At 37.7% G+C, this 20,808-nt stretch overlaps 1 protein-coding gene across 1 annotated transcript in view; it reads right to left on the bottom strand.

The window, feature by feature from the left end:
- The window catches only part of CEP126 (centrosomal protein 126), a 104,363-nt gene that overhangs the window by 82,217 nt on the left and 1,338 nt on the right, over window positions 1-20,808 (bottom strand). Inside the window, exon 2 of the mRNA XM_042957573.1 lies at window positions 18,733-18,852. Within this exon, the coding sequence (XP_042813507.1) occupies window positions 18,733-18,852 (120 nt within the window). The remainder of the gene's footprint in view (window positions 1-18,732; window positions 18,853-20,808) is intronic.

Raw genomic sequence — 20,808 nt, 5'->3', positions numbered from 1 at the left:
AACAGAGTGAGCCACCCAGGTGTCTCTATGCAGTTATTTATAATCTAATGAAGCAAGCTAACAAAAGCAAGTATACAAAGAATTACTGATTGTCATAAGTGCTGTGAAGTAAAGAAACTCTAGTCCAAGACAGAGAACTTATTTTATTTTTAGTTTTTTTAATGTTTATTTTTGAGAGAGAGAGAGACAGACAGACAGAGCATGAATGGGGGAGGGGCAAAGAGAGAGAGGGAGACACAGAATCCAAAGCAGGCTCCAGGCTTTGAGTTGTCAGCACAGTGGGGCTCGCAGGGCTTGAACTCACGAACCATGAGATCATGACCTGAGCCGAAGTCGGATGCTTAACTGACTGAACCACCCAGGTGCCCCTAAGGGAACTCACTTTAAATGAGGTGAAACAGGGAATATTTCTCTGGAAACATAACATTTAAGCTAAAAATTCAGAATACGGCCAGTCATGAAAAGAAGTGAGTGGAGAAAAGTGCTCTAGGTAGAAGGAAGAGCATGCCAAAACAGTAAGTTGGAAGAAAGAGAAAATAAGACAATAATACCAGTTCAGCCAAGTTTGGCAGTGAGGAACGATGAATTTCTAAAGCTAACAGGTGATGCTTTTTTTTTGCTATAATCAGGGAGCAATTCTGATAGCAAGTTACCATCACTAGTATTTAATACTGTTCTCTGGGCTCAAATGCATATACAAAGTAATAATAATTTCACACAGTACTTTCTAGGACCATAGGAAATAATGTGTGTTCCAGACTGAATAAAATTAAACCAGGGATGGAATGTGATCAAGGACAGAAGTTTCTACTCCTGAACTCAGTGATGGGCTCAACAAAAAGTTTTGTTTTTAAATTTTTATTTAATTTATTTTTTCAATTTCTATCCAAGTTAGTTAGCATATAGTGCAACAATGATTTCAGGAGTAGATTCCTTAATGCCCCTTACCCATTTAGCCCATCCCCCCTCCCAAAATCCCTCCAGTAACCCTGTTTGTTCTCCATATTTAAGAGTCTCTTATGTTTTTGTCTCCCTCCCTGTTTTTTTTTTTTTTTATTATTTTTGCTTCCCTTCCCTTATGTCCATCTGTTTTGTATCTTAAAGTCCTTATATGAGTGAAGTCATGATATTTGTCTTTCTCTAATTTCGCTTAGCATAATACCCTCTAGTTCCATCCAAGTAGTTGCAAATGGCAAGATTTCATTCTTTTTGATTGCCAAGTAATACTCCATTGTATATATTTACACCACATCTTCTTTATCCATCGATGGACATTTGGGCTCTTTCCATACTTTGGCTATTGTTGATAGTGCTGCTATAAACATTGGGGTGCATGTGCCCCTTTGAAACAGGGATAAATACCCTTGGATAAATACCTAGTAGTGCAATTGCTGGGTCGTAGGGTAGTTTTACTTTTAATCTTCTGAGGAACCTCCATACTGTTTTCCAGAGTGGCTGCACCAGTTTGCATTCCCACCAGCAGAGCAAGAGAGATTCTTTCTCTGCATGTTCGCCAACATCTGTTGTTGCTTGAGTTGTTAAGGATAGCCATTCTGACAGGTGTGAGGTGGTATTTCACTGTGGTTTTGATTTGTATTTCCCTGATGATGAGTGATGATGAGCATTTTTTCATATGTTGGTTTGCCATCTGGATGTCTTCTTTGGAGAAGTGTCTATTCAGGTCTTTTGCCCATTTGTTCACTGGATTATTTGTTTTTTGGGTGTTGAGTTTGATCAGTTCTTTATAGATTTTGGATACTAACCCTTTATCTGAGATGGCACTTGCAAATATCTCCTCTCATTCTGTCGGTTGCCTTTTAGTTTTGCTGATTTTTCCTTGGCTGTGCAGAAGCTTTTTATTTTGATGAGGTCCCAGTAGTTCATTTTTGCTTTTGTTCCCTTTGCCTCTGGAGACGTGTTAAGAAGTTGCTGTGGCCAAGGTCAAAGAGGTTTTTGCCTGCTTTCTCCTCGAGGATTTTGATGACCTCCTGTCTCACTTAGGTCTTTCATCCATTTTGAGTTTCTTTTTGTGTATGGTGTAAGAAAGTGGTCCAGGCTCATTCTTCTGCATGTCGCTGTCCAGTTTTCCCAGCACCACTTGCTGAAGAGACTGTCTTTATTCCATTGAATATTCTTTCCTGCTTTGTCAAAGTTAGTTGGCCATATGTTTGTGGGTCCATTTCTGCGTTCTCTATTCTGTTCCATTGATCTGAGTGTCTGTTCTTGTGCCAGTACCATACTGTCTTGATGATTACAGCTTTGTAATACAGCTTGAAGTCCGTAGACAGAAAGTTTTATTTTTTAAAAAAAAAATTTTTTTTTAACGTTTATTTATTTTTGAGACAGAGAGAGACAGAGCATGAACAGGGGAGGGGCAGAGAGAGAGGGAGACACAGAATCTGAAACAGGCTCCGGGCTCTGAGCGGTCAGCACAGAGCCCGACGCGGGGCTTGAACTCACGGGCCGCGAGATCATGACCTGAGCCGAAGTCGGACACTTAACCGACCAAGCCACCCAGGCGCCCCTACAGAAAGTTTTAATAAGCAATCATAGAGGTGACTGATGTAGTTCTTTCCCTCATCACCGACTCCTCTTCATGCAGTTATGTGCCAGGCATTGTGGTAAGTACTCTGGGAACAGATGGGGCTTGTGATAAAAACAAGACACCTGCTCCTGCCACTGTAGAAGGCAGAGCTGGAAGAGCATGGTGCTGCTTCCCATTAACCATGGAATCAGTCTTTTTTTAAGGTAATCATCACTTTTTATGTCTTTTCAATTTATTTATTTAACTCCAAGTTAGTTAACGTACACTGTAGTATTGGTTTCACGAGAACCCATTGATTCATCACTTACATATGACACCCAGTGCCCATCCCGACAAGTGCCCTCCTTAAGGCTGATCATTCATTTAGCCCATCCCCCACCCACCTCCCTCTAGCAACCCTCAGTTTGTTCTCTGTATTTAAGAGTCTCTTCCAGTTTGCCCCTCTCTGCTTTTATCTTATTTTTGCTTCCCTTCCCCTATGTTCATCTGTTGTGTTTCTTAAATTCCACATGAGTGAAATCATATGATATTTATCCTGAATGACTTATGTCACTTAGCATAATATACTCTATTTCCATACACGTTGAGGAAACAGAGAGCTTTCCCCCTAAGGTCAGGAACATGACAGGGATGTCCACTCTTATCACTGTTATTCAGCATAGTTCTGGAAGTCCTAGCTTCAGCAATAAGATAACTAAAAGAAATAAAAGGCATACAAATTGGCAAGGAAGAAGTCAAACTTTCACTATTGGCAGATGATATGATACTCGACATGGAAAACCTAAAAGACTCCACGAAAAATCTGCTAGAACTGATACATGAATTCAGCAAAGTCACAGGATATAAAATCACTGTACAGAAATCAGTTGCATATCTATACACCAATAATGAAACAGCAGAGAAATCAAGGAATCAATCCCATTTACAATTGCACCAAAAACCCTAAAATACCTAGGAATAAAGCTAACCAAAGAGATAAAAGATCTACATGCTGAAAACTATGCTGAAAACTACACAAAGCTTGTGAACAAAATTGAAGACACAAAAAATGGAAAAACATTCCATGCTCATGGATTGGAAGAACAAACATGGTTAAAATGTTGATACTGCTCACAAAACCTACACATTCAGTGCAACCCCTTGGTGTTAGCCTTTTTCACGGAAGAAACATGGCCTGTCTTAGCAACTTAAAAAAATTCATTTACTGATTTGTGCTTGGAAAACATAAACTGGGGCACCTGGGTGGCTCAGTCAGTTAAGCATCTGACTTCAGCGCAGGTCATGATCTCACAGCTCATGAGTGCGAGCCCCATATCAGGCTCTGTGCTGACAGCTCAGGGCCTAGAGCCTGCTTCAGATTCTGTGTCTCCCTCTCTCTCTGCCCCTCCCCTGCTCATGCTCTGTCTCTCTCTCAAAAAAATAAACACTAAAAAAAAAAAAAAGAAAAGAAAACCACAAACTGTATATATTGAAGGTGTACAATATAATGTCTATATGTGTAAACACTGTGAAATGATTGTCCAAACCAAAGCTGTGGACATATCCCTCTCCTCCTATAGTTATCTTTTGCTTTTTGCTGATGAGCAAACTGGAGGTGTACTCATTTAGCAAATTTCAACGATACCATACACTATTAATTACAGTCACCATGCTGTACATGAGATTTCTAGAACTTATTCACAGCTCAAAGTTTGTTCTTTTTGATCAATAGCTCTCCTTTTCCCCCACCCCTCTCTGCAGTTCAACCTTTTTTGGATTCCACATATAAGTGAGATCATGCGGTCTTTGTCTGTGTCTGACTCATTCCACTTAGCATAATGTCCTCCAGGTTCATTCATGTTGTCACAAATGGCAGGGTATCCTCCTCTTTTTAAGACTGAAATAATATTCCATGGTGTTTGTATCTCTCACATTTTCTTTGTATATTCGCCAGCTGATGGACATTTAGATTATTTTCCTATCTTGGCTACTAGAATAATGCATTTCAGCAAATTTTGAAGGGTCTATTTAACGTGTACAGTTCTGCCTCATGAAACATGTAGACCACCTTGGCTCAATGTGAGCCCTGCATCACATGATGGTCGCATGTCAGATTGTTCTGTTTTTCCAGGAATCTACAACTATGGAGTATTATTTTCTTCTGCTGGAAATATTCTTAAAAAGTGAAGAAATAACCGTCATGGCAACAACTTTAACAAGAGAACCTAAGCATAGTATTAAGAGCACCTGAGGTCACAGGAGACACAGGCAGAACTGGAAAGCTGGCCTTTTGTAATGTATTTTTTTCTGGATGGAACTGTATTTAAGATTTAAATAGGTACAATATTCTAGAGATATGATCATTTTTTTTTTAGTTTAAAAGTTTAAAAACTATATTTTGAAATAATTAGAAATCAAATTTAAAAATAGAACAAAACAGCACTCCAATTAAAAAACTATAACTGGAGAAAGAGTAGTTTTCAGGAATAAAGCATAAGATTTTAAATACATGATAATGCCAATAGCTTATAAGAAATAACACTAAATACAAGAATATACTGTCACATTTCGCTGCTTGTCAAAGAAACACGTGTCACAGTTAATCCTTTACTTGTTAACACTTAAAATTATTTGAGACCCCAAAAACCTGTATTGAAAAATCATATTTCCAACTGATTGACTTTCCCTTGACTGGAAAAGAAAATAAATGGAAAGTTTCAAACAGCCATGAAGACACCAGTGCAGGAAAAAACACCCAAACAACAAAGATCTATACTCTGATTTCCCACACATGACTAGTAACACACGGACTGCAAAAGGAAACCATAACAGCACCGCACTTCTTTCAAAGACTGAGATGTCAGCCAGAAAAACCGTGCCAAATATCAATTAACTAAAGTTCATAAGTTTTAATCATTAGAGAGTCTCCTAGGTCCTTATTCACATATATTCTTATCTCAGATTCAGTTCTAATGAAAATCTTCTATTTACTAGGTCATAATGTGTTAGAAATATAAAAGAAGCAAGGCTAAGGGGTTAGTTTTAAAAGAGAAATACTAACATCAAAAAGAAACAAATTCTGCTTCAGGTAAGATGGAAGTACACATACTTCTTGCCATTTCTCTCACTAAGTACAAATAAAAATCCTAGACATTACATATATTTAAAAAAAGAATAAAAAAGTAAAAGGTGGAAAGAAGGAAGCAGAGCAACCATGGACCCCGGGACCTGAGGAACAACACGATGGTAAGTTTCCTGGTTTTTCTTTTGGCTTCAAATATCCCATACTTGGAGTGGAAGAATCAGGCAATGTGTATATGTCAACAGGTTTAGACAAAATAAACAAATAAACTAGCCAAACGAAGCTTGCTCTCTCTAGCCCCAGGAGAGGAAAAGCCAACCCAGCAAGACAGAAAACTTTTATTCAACAGCCCACCACTCTATCCAAATACCACCGAAGAAACACTGTGGCTCTGCTCCCACCCTTGCCAGCAAAGGCTGCTGGGGGGCCTGGATTTCCACGCTTGCCAGGCAGTAACAGGGCACCCCCAGCCCTCCTGCTGGAATAACGTCAGAGAAGCTGAACTGAACGCCGGGCTTTCATCCCTACCTGGTGGTAACGAGGCCCTCCTCATCACCTGGTATTAGCAGAAAAGAGGTCCGGAGTCTGGCAGGATGAGTCTCTGCCCATCTCTGCCCAACTGGGTAGTGTCTGAGGAAGACTTTCTCCATCAACATCTAGCAGTAATGAGGTCACACACACTGCGGTGTCAATGGAAATGCCCACGCCCCCTGAAGTAATAAGGGGCCCCTCCCCTAACCTGGTGTCCACAGAGACCGAGGGGTGAACTAGACCGCCACCTCCATCTGTCAGTAATGAGGCAACGTCCACCCCCATAGCCTTCCCCAGCTGGTATGGTGCCAGAGCCAGCTAAAGGTGACACTTTAGGAAGTTCCAGAGTCTCATAACATAATACAAAAATGTCCAGGTTTTAATAGAAAACCACTTATTCCAAGAACCAGGAAGATCTCAAACTGAGTGAAAAAAGACAACAGATATCAACACCAAAATGACAGAGAGGTCAGAATTATCTGACAAAGATTTTACAGCAGCCATGATTGATAAAAGTGCTCAATCAGCAATTATGAACATGATTGCAAATGAAAAAAATAGCCTCAAGAATAGATGATTACAGAATCACTATGAAGAACCAAGTGAAAATTTTAGAACTGAAAAATACAATAACTGAAATAAAAAACTCAGATTGATTAAAGAAAAGATGTCAGTTGTCTCCACACCACATAGATGTAAAGGCATAATGCAATTCTTATTAAAAAACTCATCAATGTTTTTTGCAGATACAGATAAGATTATTCTAAATTTTATATATAAAGGCAAAGGAATTAGAATACCTAAAATAATTCTGAGAAAGAATCAAGTGGGAGGAATCAGTCTATGTGATTTGAAGACCTACCTTACTACACAAGAATAATTATATAACTACATATTATATAGCTACATAATCACAATAAAAACTGAAGTATTGGTGGAAGTTTAACAAAACAGATTAACAGAAGAGAGAACCCACATATAGACCCACACGAATACCCTCAACTGAATTCTGATGAGGGGGTCCTAAGTCTCACACCTTATACAAAAGTTAACTCAAAATGAATCATGGGGGGAGGGTGCATGGGTGGCTCATTTGGTTAAGTGTCTGATTCTTGATTTTGGCTCAGGTCATGATCTCACGGTTTGTGGGTTCTAGCCCTGTGTCGGGCTCTGTGCTGACTGCATGGGCCTGCTTGGGATTCTCTCCTCTCTCTTTCTCTCAAAATAAATAAACTTAAAAAAAATTTTTTTTAAATGAATCATGGACTTAACTATAAAACATTAAAATAGAAGCGTTTAGGAAAAAGAGAAAATTTTTAGGATCTAGGTCGTTAAGCACAGAGTTCTTAGACTTGACATCAAAGCACAATCTATAAAAAGAAAAGTGGATAAACTGGACTTCGTAGAAATAATAACTTGTGCTCTGGGAAGGACCCAACTAAGATGAAAAGCTAAGCTCCAGAGGAGCACATGCCTGACAAAGTATCTAGAATGTATACAGTTCTCTGACATTCAACAGTAAAACAGCAAGTAATCTAATTAGAAAATGTACAAAAGACATTAAGAGAAACTTCATTAAAGAGGATAGATAGCAAATACGCACATGAAAAGATATTGTCATCATTAGCCATTAGGGAAATGAAAATTAATACAATGAGCTATTACTACACACCCATAAAAATGGATAAAATAAAAACTATTAACAACACTGGTGCCAGCTGGTGAGGATGTGAAACACTGATCAATCTTACAGTGGTGATAGATACAGTCACTCTGAAAAACAGTTTGGCAATTTTTTAAAAACACTAATATGCAACCACCGTATGATCCAGCAATTGTACTTTCAGTCATTTATCCAAAGAAATAAAAATTTCTGTTCACACAAAACATATACACGAGTATTTACAGCAGCTTTATTTGTCATAACCCAAACTGGAAATCACCCAGATGTCCTTCAGGTTAACCCCCCTTTGGTGCACCACCCACATCATGGAGAACACTCAGCAATAAAAACAGTGAACCGCTGGTGCACACAACAACCTGGACGGATCCCAGAGTGTTGCACCGAGGGAAAAAAGCCCATCACTAAAGGTTACACACAGTATGACGGCATTTATAGAGCGCTCTAGAAATGCAAAACCTGAGATGAAATGAGAACAGATTAGTGATCTCCAGAGGGTGGGAGTGGGAGGGAAGTGGGTGTCACTATAAAAGGCAACGTCAGGAATCTCTGCGACGATGTTCTGTATCTTGCATGCCTAAGTGTCATTATTCTGGTTTTGAGGTTGAACTATAGTTTTGTAAAATGTTACCATTGGGGAAAACTAAGTAAAAGGTATTATGGGATTTCTATTATTTTTTTTACAACAGCATGTGAATCTACAACTATCTTAAAATAAAGACTTCAATTTAAAAAAGAGAAATTTCAGCCAATAGAGAGAAAATCTTTAATAGATAAACTCACCAAGCTTACCTGTCAGGCTACTATTATAAACTAAATAAAGGTTAACAGCTCAAGGCAAAACAGCAATACAACAGGAAATATTTGATGCTTATCATAATAATCCTAGGGCATAAAGGAAAAATCAAAAATTTATCATAATTTGTATAAAAGATCACAGAAATTTAGAAAGACTGGTATTAAAAACGTAAGGTTTACAAAATCCGTAAGTATCCCATTTTGACAATGCTCCTTATGCACCACCCATGACTTGAGACCCCCCCAGTGACCCTCCCCCCCTTCTTGCCAGGTCAGTGTAACAACTCTCTACTTGTTCTTTTGTTCTTGTCTCCAGGTGCTTTCATTTCATCCTCTAGTCCTTGGCTGTAATCAACTAAAATGTAAATGCAGTCATGACACTCTGGTCTTCCTCCTTCAACAGCATCTCCGAGTACTAAGGACAGGGTTTAATTGCTTTAGATCAGCACACAAGTGGTTTTATGAAATATCTCCTTACCCACTCTATAGCTTCATCTCCTAATGCTCTTCCACATTTCCCCGTGTGTAAATCACATAACGTTTCTCTCTTATATTCCATAACATTAAACCTCTCCACATATTGTCCTCTTTGAGTTAAATTCCCTTCCTGCTCCGGCCGCCTGGATAACTCCTGGTCATCTAACAAGACTTCCAGGAGTTCTTTGTTCCGGACTATGTGAATGTGCTTCCATAGTACGTCACAGTATTCATCGCATAGCATCGCCAGGCTTTATTCCTTCACTGTTAGTAAGTTGAGGGCAGGAATCATGCATTTACTTTTTTATTCTTCAGTATATGAAATCTTTAAGTCTCCCAGCAAATATTACTTTAGTGAATAAATGGCTGTCTTCTAGATTATTTTTAAATGTTCAAAAATCACTTGTAAATGTCTTAAATTCCTTGAATTTTTCTTTTAATATATTATGGATAATATAACCATGGATATTCACACATACTGATATCTAAACCTACTTGAATCTATTTATATTTTTTAGCTTACGATATATATCCACACGTAGAGGTTTGATAAACATGACTTACTATGTAAAGTATAATTTCTTCTTATTTATTCTAAGGGTATATATTTCCGGCTTCATGGGAAACTTCAAACTTCATCATTTTCCCAAACAGATAATGCAGTTACCCCATATTTCATGTTCACCAGGTAATTCATTACATGATTCTCTAGCTAATTTTCTTCTGCCTTTAGGATATTTAAGAAATCTGTCTTACAAATTTTAGCGACTCTTCCAAAGTATTTGCCCTTCATTTATTACCTGGTAGTCTTTGTTCTCTTTATTTGGAAAAATTTCCCCATTCTGTCCTTTTTTCTCTTTTTCTGCCAGTTAGTTACATAGGAATTTTGTCTGATAATCTGATCTTTTAAGTCTATATGCTTACATTAGTATTTTAAAACTATTTGGAGGTTGAGTTGGGTCCAAGATAGCAGCACAGCAAGTCCTGAACCATGTCCTCCCCTGGACACAAATCTACAACTATGTATGGAATAATTCCCACGGAAAGGGACCTGAAAATGGAATGAACAGAGCCTCCACAACAAAGGATAAAAGGGCAACATCAGTAAGAGAGGGAGGCAGAAACATGAACTTGTTAGGGGAAAACAACACCCCAGCTGCTGTGGGTCACAATCAGAAGGGATATAAAAGGTATGCAATGTTTGCTGGAGGAGTAAGAGATTCCACCTCCATATCCCAAACCTTAGATCCTGCACAGGAGAGAGGAGCCCCCAAAACAGTGAACAGGGATTATGTCAGGAAAACTATAAAACCATAGGGAACAGAAAACTCACTCTAACAGGCTTTGGCACAGACTCAAACACTAGTCTGAACTGCACACAGACAATAGGGAAAGGAGACCCATTCATTCACCTTAAAAAGTCTGTGGGAGGGACTGGAAACAGCAGGGACTTTCCCCTGGGGAAAGAGACAATGGCAGAAGCCACTCAGTTTACCTTCCTAATTCTAGTACCAGGGAGCACCCTTGTGGAATTCTTCCTCTAATCTGCTAGCACCAATGCCTATGCCCTTGAGAGCTGTGCCCACCAACGCGCTGCAGTCAGGAATGTGCTTTGCAACTGGGGTCGGGAGCCACCCCTACCTGCCAACCCATGACAGCAGTCACAGGGGCTTCCTGCAGTGAGACTGAGTCCCGGCCCCGCCCACTAGCACGCACAGCTATGGCCTCACTGTAGTAAGAGGGTGCACACAGCCCACAAAGAAGACCATCCTTGAGTGCCATGCTCTGGTGACCAGAGGATACTGCACTCTTGAGCCTCGTAAGACATCTCTTACATAAGGTTACCCCTTCCAGACTGGGAGAGGTGGCTGTCTTACCTAAATATATAGAAACAAACACAGAGCATCAAGAAAAAGGAGGAGAAAAACAAATACGTTCCAAAAGAAAGAACAAGATAATACCACAGAAAAAACTAAATGAGGAGCGCCTGGGTGGCTCAGTTGGTTAAGTGTCCGACTTCGGCTCAGGTCATGATCTCGCGGTTTGTGAGTTTGAGCCCCACATCAGGATCTGTGCTGAGAGCTCAGGGCCTGGAGCCTGCTTCAGATTCTCTGTCTCCCTCTCTCTCTGTCCCTCCCCCACTTGTGCTCTTTCTGTCTCTCAAAAATGAATAAATGTAAAAAAAAATTAAAAAAAGGAAAAAACTAAATGAAATGGTGATAAGTAATCTGCCTAATAAAGAGTTTAAAGTAATAGTTATAAAGTTCACCGAACTTCAGAGAAAAATGGATGAACAGGGAGAGAACCTCAACAAAGAGACAGAAACAAAAAAGGTATGCAAAGTTTGCTGGAGGAATAAGAGATTCTGAACTGAACTTGTAACAGAAGTTGTAACTGAACAGAAAGGTGTAAGTGAACTGAAAAATTCACTAGAAGGGTTCAACAGCAGCCTGAATGAGGTCGAACAAATCGGCAAGTTGGAAAACAAAGCAATGAAATTCACAGAGACTGAGCAGCAAATGTAAAAATGAATTAAGAACAGTGACGATACCCTAAGGGACCTTTGGGACAATTATCAAGCAGAATAATGTTCGCATTATAGAGATCCCAGAAGAAGAAGACAGAGGAAAGAGCCAGAAAAATTATGTGAGAAATAATGGTTGAAAACTTCTTCAATCAGGGGAAGGAATCAGACATCTAAGTCCAGGAAGCCCAGAGAGTTCCAAATAAGATGAACACAAAGAAATCCACACTGAGACATATTATAATCAAAATGATAAAAGTTAAGGATAAAGAGAGAATCCTAAAAGCAGCAAGAGAAAAACAACTTGTTACATACAAGGGGAAACCCCAAAAACTCACAGCAGAATTTCCAGCAGAAACATTATGGGCCAGAAGGGTGTGGCATGACATATTTAAGATGCTGAAAGAAAACAGAATCTTTCAATCAAGAATTCTCTACACAGTGAAGTTACCACTCAGGATTGAAGGACAGATTTGGAGTTAAAGGAGTTCATCGCCACCAAACCAGCTCTGTAAGAAGCATTAAAGGGTCTTCTTTCAGCTGAAAAGAAATGGCACTAATTAATAAGAAAACACAGAAAAGTAAAAACCTTACTGGAAAAGGTAATATATAACAAAGGTAGTAGATCAATCACTTATAAAGCTAGCATGAAGGTTAAAAGACAAAAGTAGTTAAAATTATTAAAAGTACAATAATTAATTAAAGGAAACAGGACAAAAAGATGTAAAATGTGTTATTGAAAATATAAAAGCTGGGGGGGGTGTTGTAAAAAGGTAAAGTTTTGGAATATGCTTCAAATTAAGTTGCTATCAACTTAAAACAGACTTATTTACATACGATATTTTATGTGAATCTGACAGCAATCAGAAGGAAAAAACTTATAACAAATACACAAAAGAAAATAAGAAAGGAATCTAAACATGACACTACAGAAAGCCAGATCACAAAAGACAAGAGAAGAAAGAAACAAGAAAGAACAATAAAATTGCCATAAAACAATGAGCAAAATGGCAATAAGTGTATACTTACCAATAATTATTTTAAAAGTAAATGGCCTAAATTCACCAATCAAAAGACAGTGACTGAAGAGATTTAAAAAAAAAAAAAAAAGAAAAAAGAAAAACAAGACCTATCTACATGCTGCCTACAAGAGACTAACTTCAGAAATAAGCATGCATGGACTGAAAGAAAGGGATGGAAAAGATATTCCATGCAAATGAAAATGAAAAGATGGAGGAGCTATACTCATATCAGACAAAAGAGACTTGAAAACAAAGACTGTAATTTAAGGCAAAAAGGGTACTGTATAATGACAAAAGGGTCAATCCAGCAAGAAAACATAAAATTTATAAATACATAGGAACCCAACGTACAAGCACCAAAATATATAAAGCAAATTTTAACAGACCTAAAGAGAGAAAATGAAAGCAATACAATAATAGTAGGAAACTTCAATACCCACTTTCATTAATCAATAGATCATTCAGAAAAAAAAAATCAATATGGAAACATCAGCCTTAAAAAACACATTAGACGACACAGACTTAATAAATATACACAGAACATTCAATCCAAAAGTTGCAGCATACACATTCTTCTCAAGTGCCCATTAAACATTCTCTTGAATAGATCATGCATTGGACAACAAAACAAGTCTCAATGAATTCAAGAAGAGTGAAATCATATCAAGCATCTTTTCTAGCCACAATAGTATAAAACTAGAAATTCATTACAAGAAGATAAATGGGAAAACTATAAATATGTGGAGTTTAACAATATGTTACTGAGCAGCTGTGTAAGAGAAGAAATCAAGGAAGAAATTAAAAAAAAATCTAGAAACAAATGAAAACAGAAATATGACATACTGAAATCTATATATAGCAAAAGCGGTTCTAAGCGGTAAGTTCATAACAATACAGGTCTACCTCAAAAAACAATAAAAATGTCAATCTAACTTTACACCTACAGGAACTAGAAAAAGAACAAACAAAGCCCCAAACTAGAAGAAGGAAAATAATAAAGATCAGAGGAGAAAGAAATGCAGAGAGACTAAAAGGACAATAGAAAAGATCACTGAAACTAAGAGCTGGTTCTCTGAAAAGATAAAATCAACAAATCCTTAGCTAGACTAACCAAGAACAGAAGAGAGAGGACTCAAACAAATACAATCAGAAATGAAAGAGGAGAAATTACAACTGATATCACAGATATACAAAGGATCATACCAGATTACTAGGAGCAATTATACATCAACAAATTGGAAAATATAGAAGAAATGAAAAAATTCTTAGGAACACACAATCTTCCAAGACTGAATCATGAAGAAACAGAAAATCAGAACAGACCAATTATTAGTAAGGAGAATGAATCAGTAATCAAAAATCCCCCAAAAAACAAAAGTCCAGGACCAGATGGCTTTACTGGTACTGTCTACCAAACATTCAAAGAAGATTTAATACCTATACTTCTCACACTCTTCCAAAAAATAGAAGAGGAAGGAAAGCTTCCAAACAAATTCTACAAGGTCAGCATTACCCCGAGAGCAAAACTACACAAGAACATCACAAAAAAAGGAAATTACAGGCCAACATCCTTGATGAACACAGATGTAAAAATCAACAAATATTAGCAAACCAATTCCAACAGTACGTTAAAAGGATCATAAACCACGGCCGCCTGGGTGACTCAGTTGGTTAAGAGTCCAACTCTTGATTTCAGCTCAAGTCATGATCTAATGGTTCATGAGATTAAGCCCCACACTGGGCTCTGCGCTGACAGTGCAAAGCCTGGTTGGGATTCTCTCTCTGCCCCTCTAGTGTCTTTCTCTCTCTCTCTCTCTCTCTCTCTCTCTCTCTCTCTCAAAATAAATAAGTTAACTTTAAAAAAGAAAAAGAAAAAAAAAAGTCATACACCAGAATCAACTGGGATATATTCCAGGGATGCAAGCTTGGTTCAACATCTGCAAATCAATTAAAATGATTCACTATATTAACAAAATGAAAGATAAAAATTATATGAACATCTCAATAGATGCAGAAAAAGCATGACAAAAGTCAACATCTATTTATGATAAAAACACTCAACGAAGTGGGTAGAAAAGAATGTACCTAAACATAATAAAGGCCATATATGACAATTCCACCGTTAACATCATAATGGTGATCCTCTAAGAACAGGGATGGGATGGGCAAGGATGCTCACTCATGGCACTAGTATTCAATAGAGTACTGGAAGTCCCAGACATGGCAATTAGGCAAGGAAAAAAAAAGTCATTCAAATCGGAAAGACAGAAACAAAACTGTCACTATTGGCAGATGACATGATAATATATACAGAAAACCCTAAAGAATCCACCAAAAGACTGCTAGAATGAATCTATAAATTCAGTAAAGTTGCAGATACAAAATCAATATTCAGAAATCCATTTCATTTCTATGCACTAATAATGAGAATCAAGAAAACAATCCCATTTATAATTCCATCAAAAAGAATAAGATATCTGGCAATAAATGTAACCAAGAAGATGGAAGACCTCTACACTGAAAACTGGAAGACGCTGGTGAAAGAAACTTAAGAAGATGCAAATAAGGGGCCCCTGGGTGGCTCAGTCGGTTGAGGTTGAGCGTCCGACTTCAGCTCAGGTCATGATCTTGTGGTTCGTGACTTCATGCCCCACATAGGGCTCACTGCTGTCAGCCTGTCAGTGCAGAGCCCACTTTGGATCCTCTGCCCCCTCTCTTTGCCCTTCACTTGCTTGCTCCCCCCCCCCAATAAATAATTAAAAAAAAAAAAAAAGAAGATGCAAACAAACAGAAAGATGTTCTGTGCTCATGGATTGGGAGAATTAATATTGTTAGACTGTCCATACCACACAAGGCAATCTAAAGATTCAATGCAATCCCTGTCAAAATACCAATGGCATATTTTATAAAACCAGAATAATTCTACAATTTATATGGAGCCACAAAAGATCTCAGAGAGCCAAAACAATCTTGAGAAAGAACAGAGCTGGAGGTATCACACTTCTTGATCTCAAACTATGCTGCAAACCTAGACTAATCAAAACAGTATGATATTGGTATAAAAATAAACACACAGATCCATGGAACCAAAGTCAGCAAATGACAAATTTCATATGATTTCACTCATATGTTTAGGAAACACAATAGAAGAAGATAGGAGAATGGGAAGGAAAAATAAGATAAAAACAAGAGGGAGGCAAACCATAAGAGACTTAAATACAGAGAACAAACTGAGGGTTGCTGGAGGGGAGGTGGATGGGGGATGGGCTAAATGGGTGATGGGCATTAAGAAGGGCACTTGTTGGGATGAGTGCTGGCTGTCATATGTAAGTGATGAATCACTGGGTTCTACTCCTGAATCAATACTACACTGTATGTTCACTAACTTGGAGTTTAACAAATAAATTAAAAAAAAAATACAAACCAAACAAAATTAAAACAAACTTAAAGAAAACCACAACTATCTGAGGCTCCTTTTGGACTCTTCTTAACATCTGTTTCAATTTCTTACCCTTATGAAGTCACATTAAATCAGATCATCATTTCTAAAGTTTAATAGAATAAACAAAAATTTTTTCTTCTGATATAATGTTTAATCATTTGTACTCAACCAGTTATGCTTGTTCAGTAAATAGATGCCTTTTTAGTTATAGATAAAAGATAGTTCCAAAATTGAAATTTTTAAAAATGTAGGAAATAGTTAATTTCTTTGTGTGTGTGTGTGTGTGTGTGTGTGTGTGTGTGTGTGTGTATCTTAAGATTACTTGATCTACATAGTAGCATAATAGAAAACTATGTGAGGATGTGCTCCAGCAAACTGTTATAAAACAAAACAAAAGGGATGCTATGGGAAATAAGAAACTGTGTCTCCAAATCCCAAGAGCAAAAAGGGGAAGTCCCAGAATGCCATAAGGAAGGCCTTATGCATTAGGCCTACAGATAGCCAGTACATATGGGGGCAGTATCTACAGAAGGTAGGAGGTCTTGGAGTAAAAGAAAGGGGACTCCGTTCTACAGATACTGAATAAAAGAATGGAAAACTTGAGAATGTGATAAAAACATTTAAGAAAAATACTGGCAGATAGAAAAGGAAAGCAGTAGTAAATAACAAGAAAATTAAATGTGTGTGATTTTAAGCAATGAATGGGAATAAATAAAGAAAAATTGATGCTACGGACACTTTCTTTGAATACTACTGGGGACACAGCACTGACAATGTCAAAGTATAACTTACCTAAGAGTGGAAGGAGAACAGCTCTGCTTGTAGGAAAAAATGGTTTTTAGACAGAAACTGTGACCATCATGGGAGCAGACAGCATAAACTTACATGAAGTAAAACATAAATAGATAACAGCAAGGCCCCAAAGGCCATTATAATAGACACATTTTGAAATTCAGGAGTGCACAAATAACTTGGCCCCCTTTATAAAAAATGAAATGATTTGGGGCACCTGGGTGGCTCGGTCGTTTAAGTGTCCAACTTTGGCTCAGGTCATGATCTCACAGTTCGTGGGTTCGAACCCCACGTCAGGCTCTGTGCTGACAGCTCAGAGCCTAGAGCCTGTTTCAGATTCTGTGTCTCCCTCTCTCTGCCCCTCCCCTGTTCATGCTCTGTCTCTGTCTCAAAAATAAATAAACATTAAAAAAAATAACAAAATTTTTAAAAATTTTAAAAAATGAAATGATTAGTGTTTAAAAGGAAATTTTTACATGTCTTTACACAGCACTGTAAGGTAACAAAAATAAAGCGTAATTAAATTATATTGGAAAATGTCCTCTTAGAATTTTAAACCAAAATTTCTCTTCTTTCTACATCAGAATTGTTTTTTTGATGAGAAAAGTATTTGATGAGAGAAAACAGGAAGTCACTTTGTGCTATTTTACAAAGCAACTCAATTATTAGAAAACACACAATTGACAGATATTATTAATCAACAAAATAAACTAAATAAGGAAGAAGCAGTACTGGTCAGACACTGTGATACGTATTTTTCCACATGTTTTCAACTATTCCTCTTCTAACATTACCTTTTTGCTCTACATAACAATCCCTTGAGTTGCATGTTATTGATTCCAATCATAAAAACAAGAAACTGAGGCTGAGAGATTAAATACCTTGTTCTAATTCATGGAACGAGGATTTAAACCTAGATATTTGATCTAGCCCATGACTGTTTCAACATATGACTATTCATCTTTATTGAACACCTGGCACGTGCCTTTTATAGGTCCCCAGAGCCAAAAGGTAGGGGAACCACAGTAAGACACAAATACAAAACAAAACTTCATTAAATAATTTTATACCAGATAATGAAAGAGTTAATCTAAAGAGAAATACCATGCCAGAAAAAAATTACAGGTAAACAATTTTGTATTCCCCAAATGGGATTTGCAACACATGCCCAATGATGCAGTTGATAAACGCTAGGGATTTGCTGCTACTGACATATTGTGGAAATATAGACAAGGTAGCAAAAACATTATTACCAATCTGTCTAAAAAACCAAAATCTAGTAATTCAAAGAAACCTTGAAAAATGTGAAGCAGTGACTGGATGGTTTACACTTTTACTTTATTAGGCTTCTAGTTTACACTAAAAAACTGCATTTTTTTTTATGGAAGTCATTTATAATATTCTTTGTATCATATTTCCACAATTATTTATATTTTCCCCCATTTTTCTGATTGGATGAATGAAGACAGCCATATAAAAAATTATATAGAAGTGAATAACAAAATCAAGTTACATTCCATTAGAGACTAAGGCTCTAATTGGTCATCTTTTAATTTGTCATGAAATGATACGGAAGACAAAGAGAACAGTACATTTTGCAGTCATATGACACTGTTATAGGAAGTTCTATGACAAGAAAAGACTGCTATGGTCACAGTCAGTGGAATTAGACAACATACCAACATCTTTGTGCTTTAGGCAAAAAAATGGTAAGAAAATTTATGAAGGGACAAAAATCTTGATCAGTGTTTTACAGACAATGTCACAACTTAAGTTCATAAAATGCTACCAAGTAGAGAAACTATTAATTTATAATGACTTTGATTTTCTACAATTCTGAAGAAAATATGATTACTTACTTTTTTCTCCGGTTTGATTCCACAAAATATTTACGAGCTCGATTTCGACATATTTTTTGTTGCTGCAGTAATATCTGGCGCTCTTCTTCCAAATTTTTCTCTAGATGGATTTTCATATCTCTAATGATAGCACAAAGTTAAGGACAATGGCTCATGTCTTCAGTGGATGAGTGTCAGTGCTATCTGATAGATGGAATCACAGCCTCATATTAATGATGCAATGATTTTTTGCGGAACAATTAATATGTGTATACATTAGTGTTAGTATATGGCCAGCAAATGTTTTACGTAAAAAAGATTCCGAATTAGTATTAGAACTGAAGACACATCTCACTTTCCCTGGGGAAAAAACTGTACTTTTAGGTATTATGAATTCAGATAATGAGACTGCATAGCTTTACATTCATTACGAACCTCCACAAAACCAGCTAAATGCAAAGCTGGATTGGATTTCTCATTCTTTGTTGTTCTCTATAGCTCCCTGTCACATTTGCAATAAATTCTCTATCTCTAGACCCACTATATAAAGCATTTTATAATCCAGTCTGTTTGTTCAGCTTCAATTTTCAACGTTTCCCTGCATGAATCCTATGTGCAGACACATGAAGACACTGACGGAACAGACCGGGCGCTTCATACCATTACCACCGCCCAGCACCTCCTTGGCTAACTCCCCACATCTGCCTGGGGCCACCACACACAGTTCCTCTCCTATTTTCTAGCCACTGGAGAACTTGACATCTTCCTGAGTACATGTTACAAATATCTGTCTCTACATTTCTAGAACTGCAATGCATGGCATGGTGCTTAGAATATAGTAATGGTTTAATAAAACCTCACTGAACCATTTCCTCAGAGAAAATTCTCCACAGACATACAGGACAAGATTATATGTATATACATATATATATATATATATATGTATATATATATATATATATACATATATATATATATATATACATATACACACACATATATATGTATATATATGTATGTATATATATGTATATACACATATATACACATACATATATATACATATATATTATAGTTTTTAGTGTTGTAGTGTAGTGTAGACAGTGTAGATATTAATCATGTACTATAGTGGAGTATTTTCCCCAGTTCATTGTACGGACACAATTTCTCCTTACACTGAAGTTTTAAACTAATGAGTCATCTTTTTTTTTTTTTTTTAATTTTTTTTTCAACGTTTTTAATTTATTTTTGGGACAGAGAGAGACAGAGCATGAACGGGGGAGGGGCAGAGAGAGAGGGAGACACAGAATCGGAAGCAGGCTCCGGGCTCTGAGCTGTTAGCACAGAGCCTGACGCGGGGCTCGAACTCACGGACCGCGAGATCGTGACCTGGCTGAAGTCGGACGCTCAACAGACTGCGCCACCCAGGCGCCCCTAATGAGTTATCTTGGAAGTAGCTTTTCTTTAAAATGTCTTTCCTTTCCAAAGGTAAACGTCCTATACCTTCAAACACATGAAAAAACCGGGAGATTCTATTTTCTGTCTGTATTCTTTTACAACTTTATGCTTCTATTTTATTAACTTAAGTTTATTTCAGAAGGTAGTACCCAGCGTGACACAAGGTAGAGATGGCGACTTTAGATTACTCTTTTCAGAGGTCTGAATACAGAGACTGAGAAGATACTAGAATAAAGTTAAAAGGGTTCTTAGGATCAAGGGGTTTGGCTCTTAGGGAATTTGAAGGACAGTCAAGACCTGAGTGTGTTCATAAAGCTGCAGGGAAAGAATGGCATCACCGGTTGAAGGGAAATTGTAAGAGCGGCGGGATAACTTACACTCCAGGGGTGCTGAGGGGAAGGAAAGCTATGCAAATAAGGGCACAGGCGAACAGACTCGCCTTCCACGTGACATCCCATGAGTGAGCCTGAACCAAGGTTGGGGGCAGGGGGTGGCGCTTGGGAGTGCGGGAATTTGCGGTGTGTGTGAGGAGGGACCTGAGGGCCTTCGTGGCGCGACCGTCTTAGGAAGCGGAAGGACCGTCTGCCGGGAGCTGGAGGCGTCGACCTGGCGCAGGCGTGAAGAGGACAACAGAGGCCC

The sequence above is a fragment of the Panthera tigris genome, chromosome D1 (assembly GCF_018350195.1).
Source record: "Panthera tigris isolate Pti1 chromosome D1, P.tigris_Pti1_mat1.1, whole genome shotgun sequence".
Lineage (NCBI taxonomy): Eukaryota > Metazoa > Chordata > Mammalia > Carnivora > Felidae > Panthera > Panthera tigris.
This window is presented reverse-complemented; position numbering and strand designations above follow the sequence as displayed.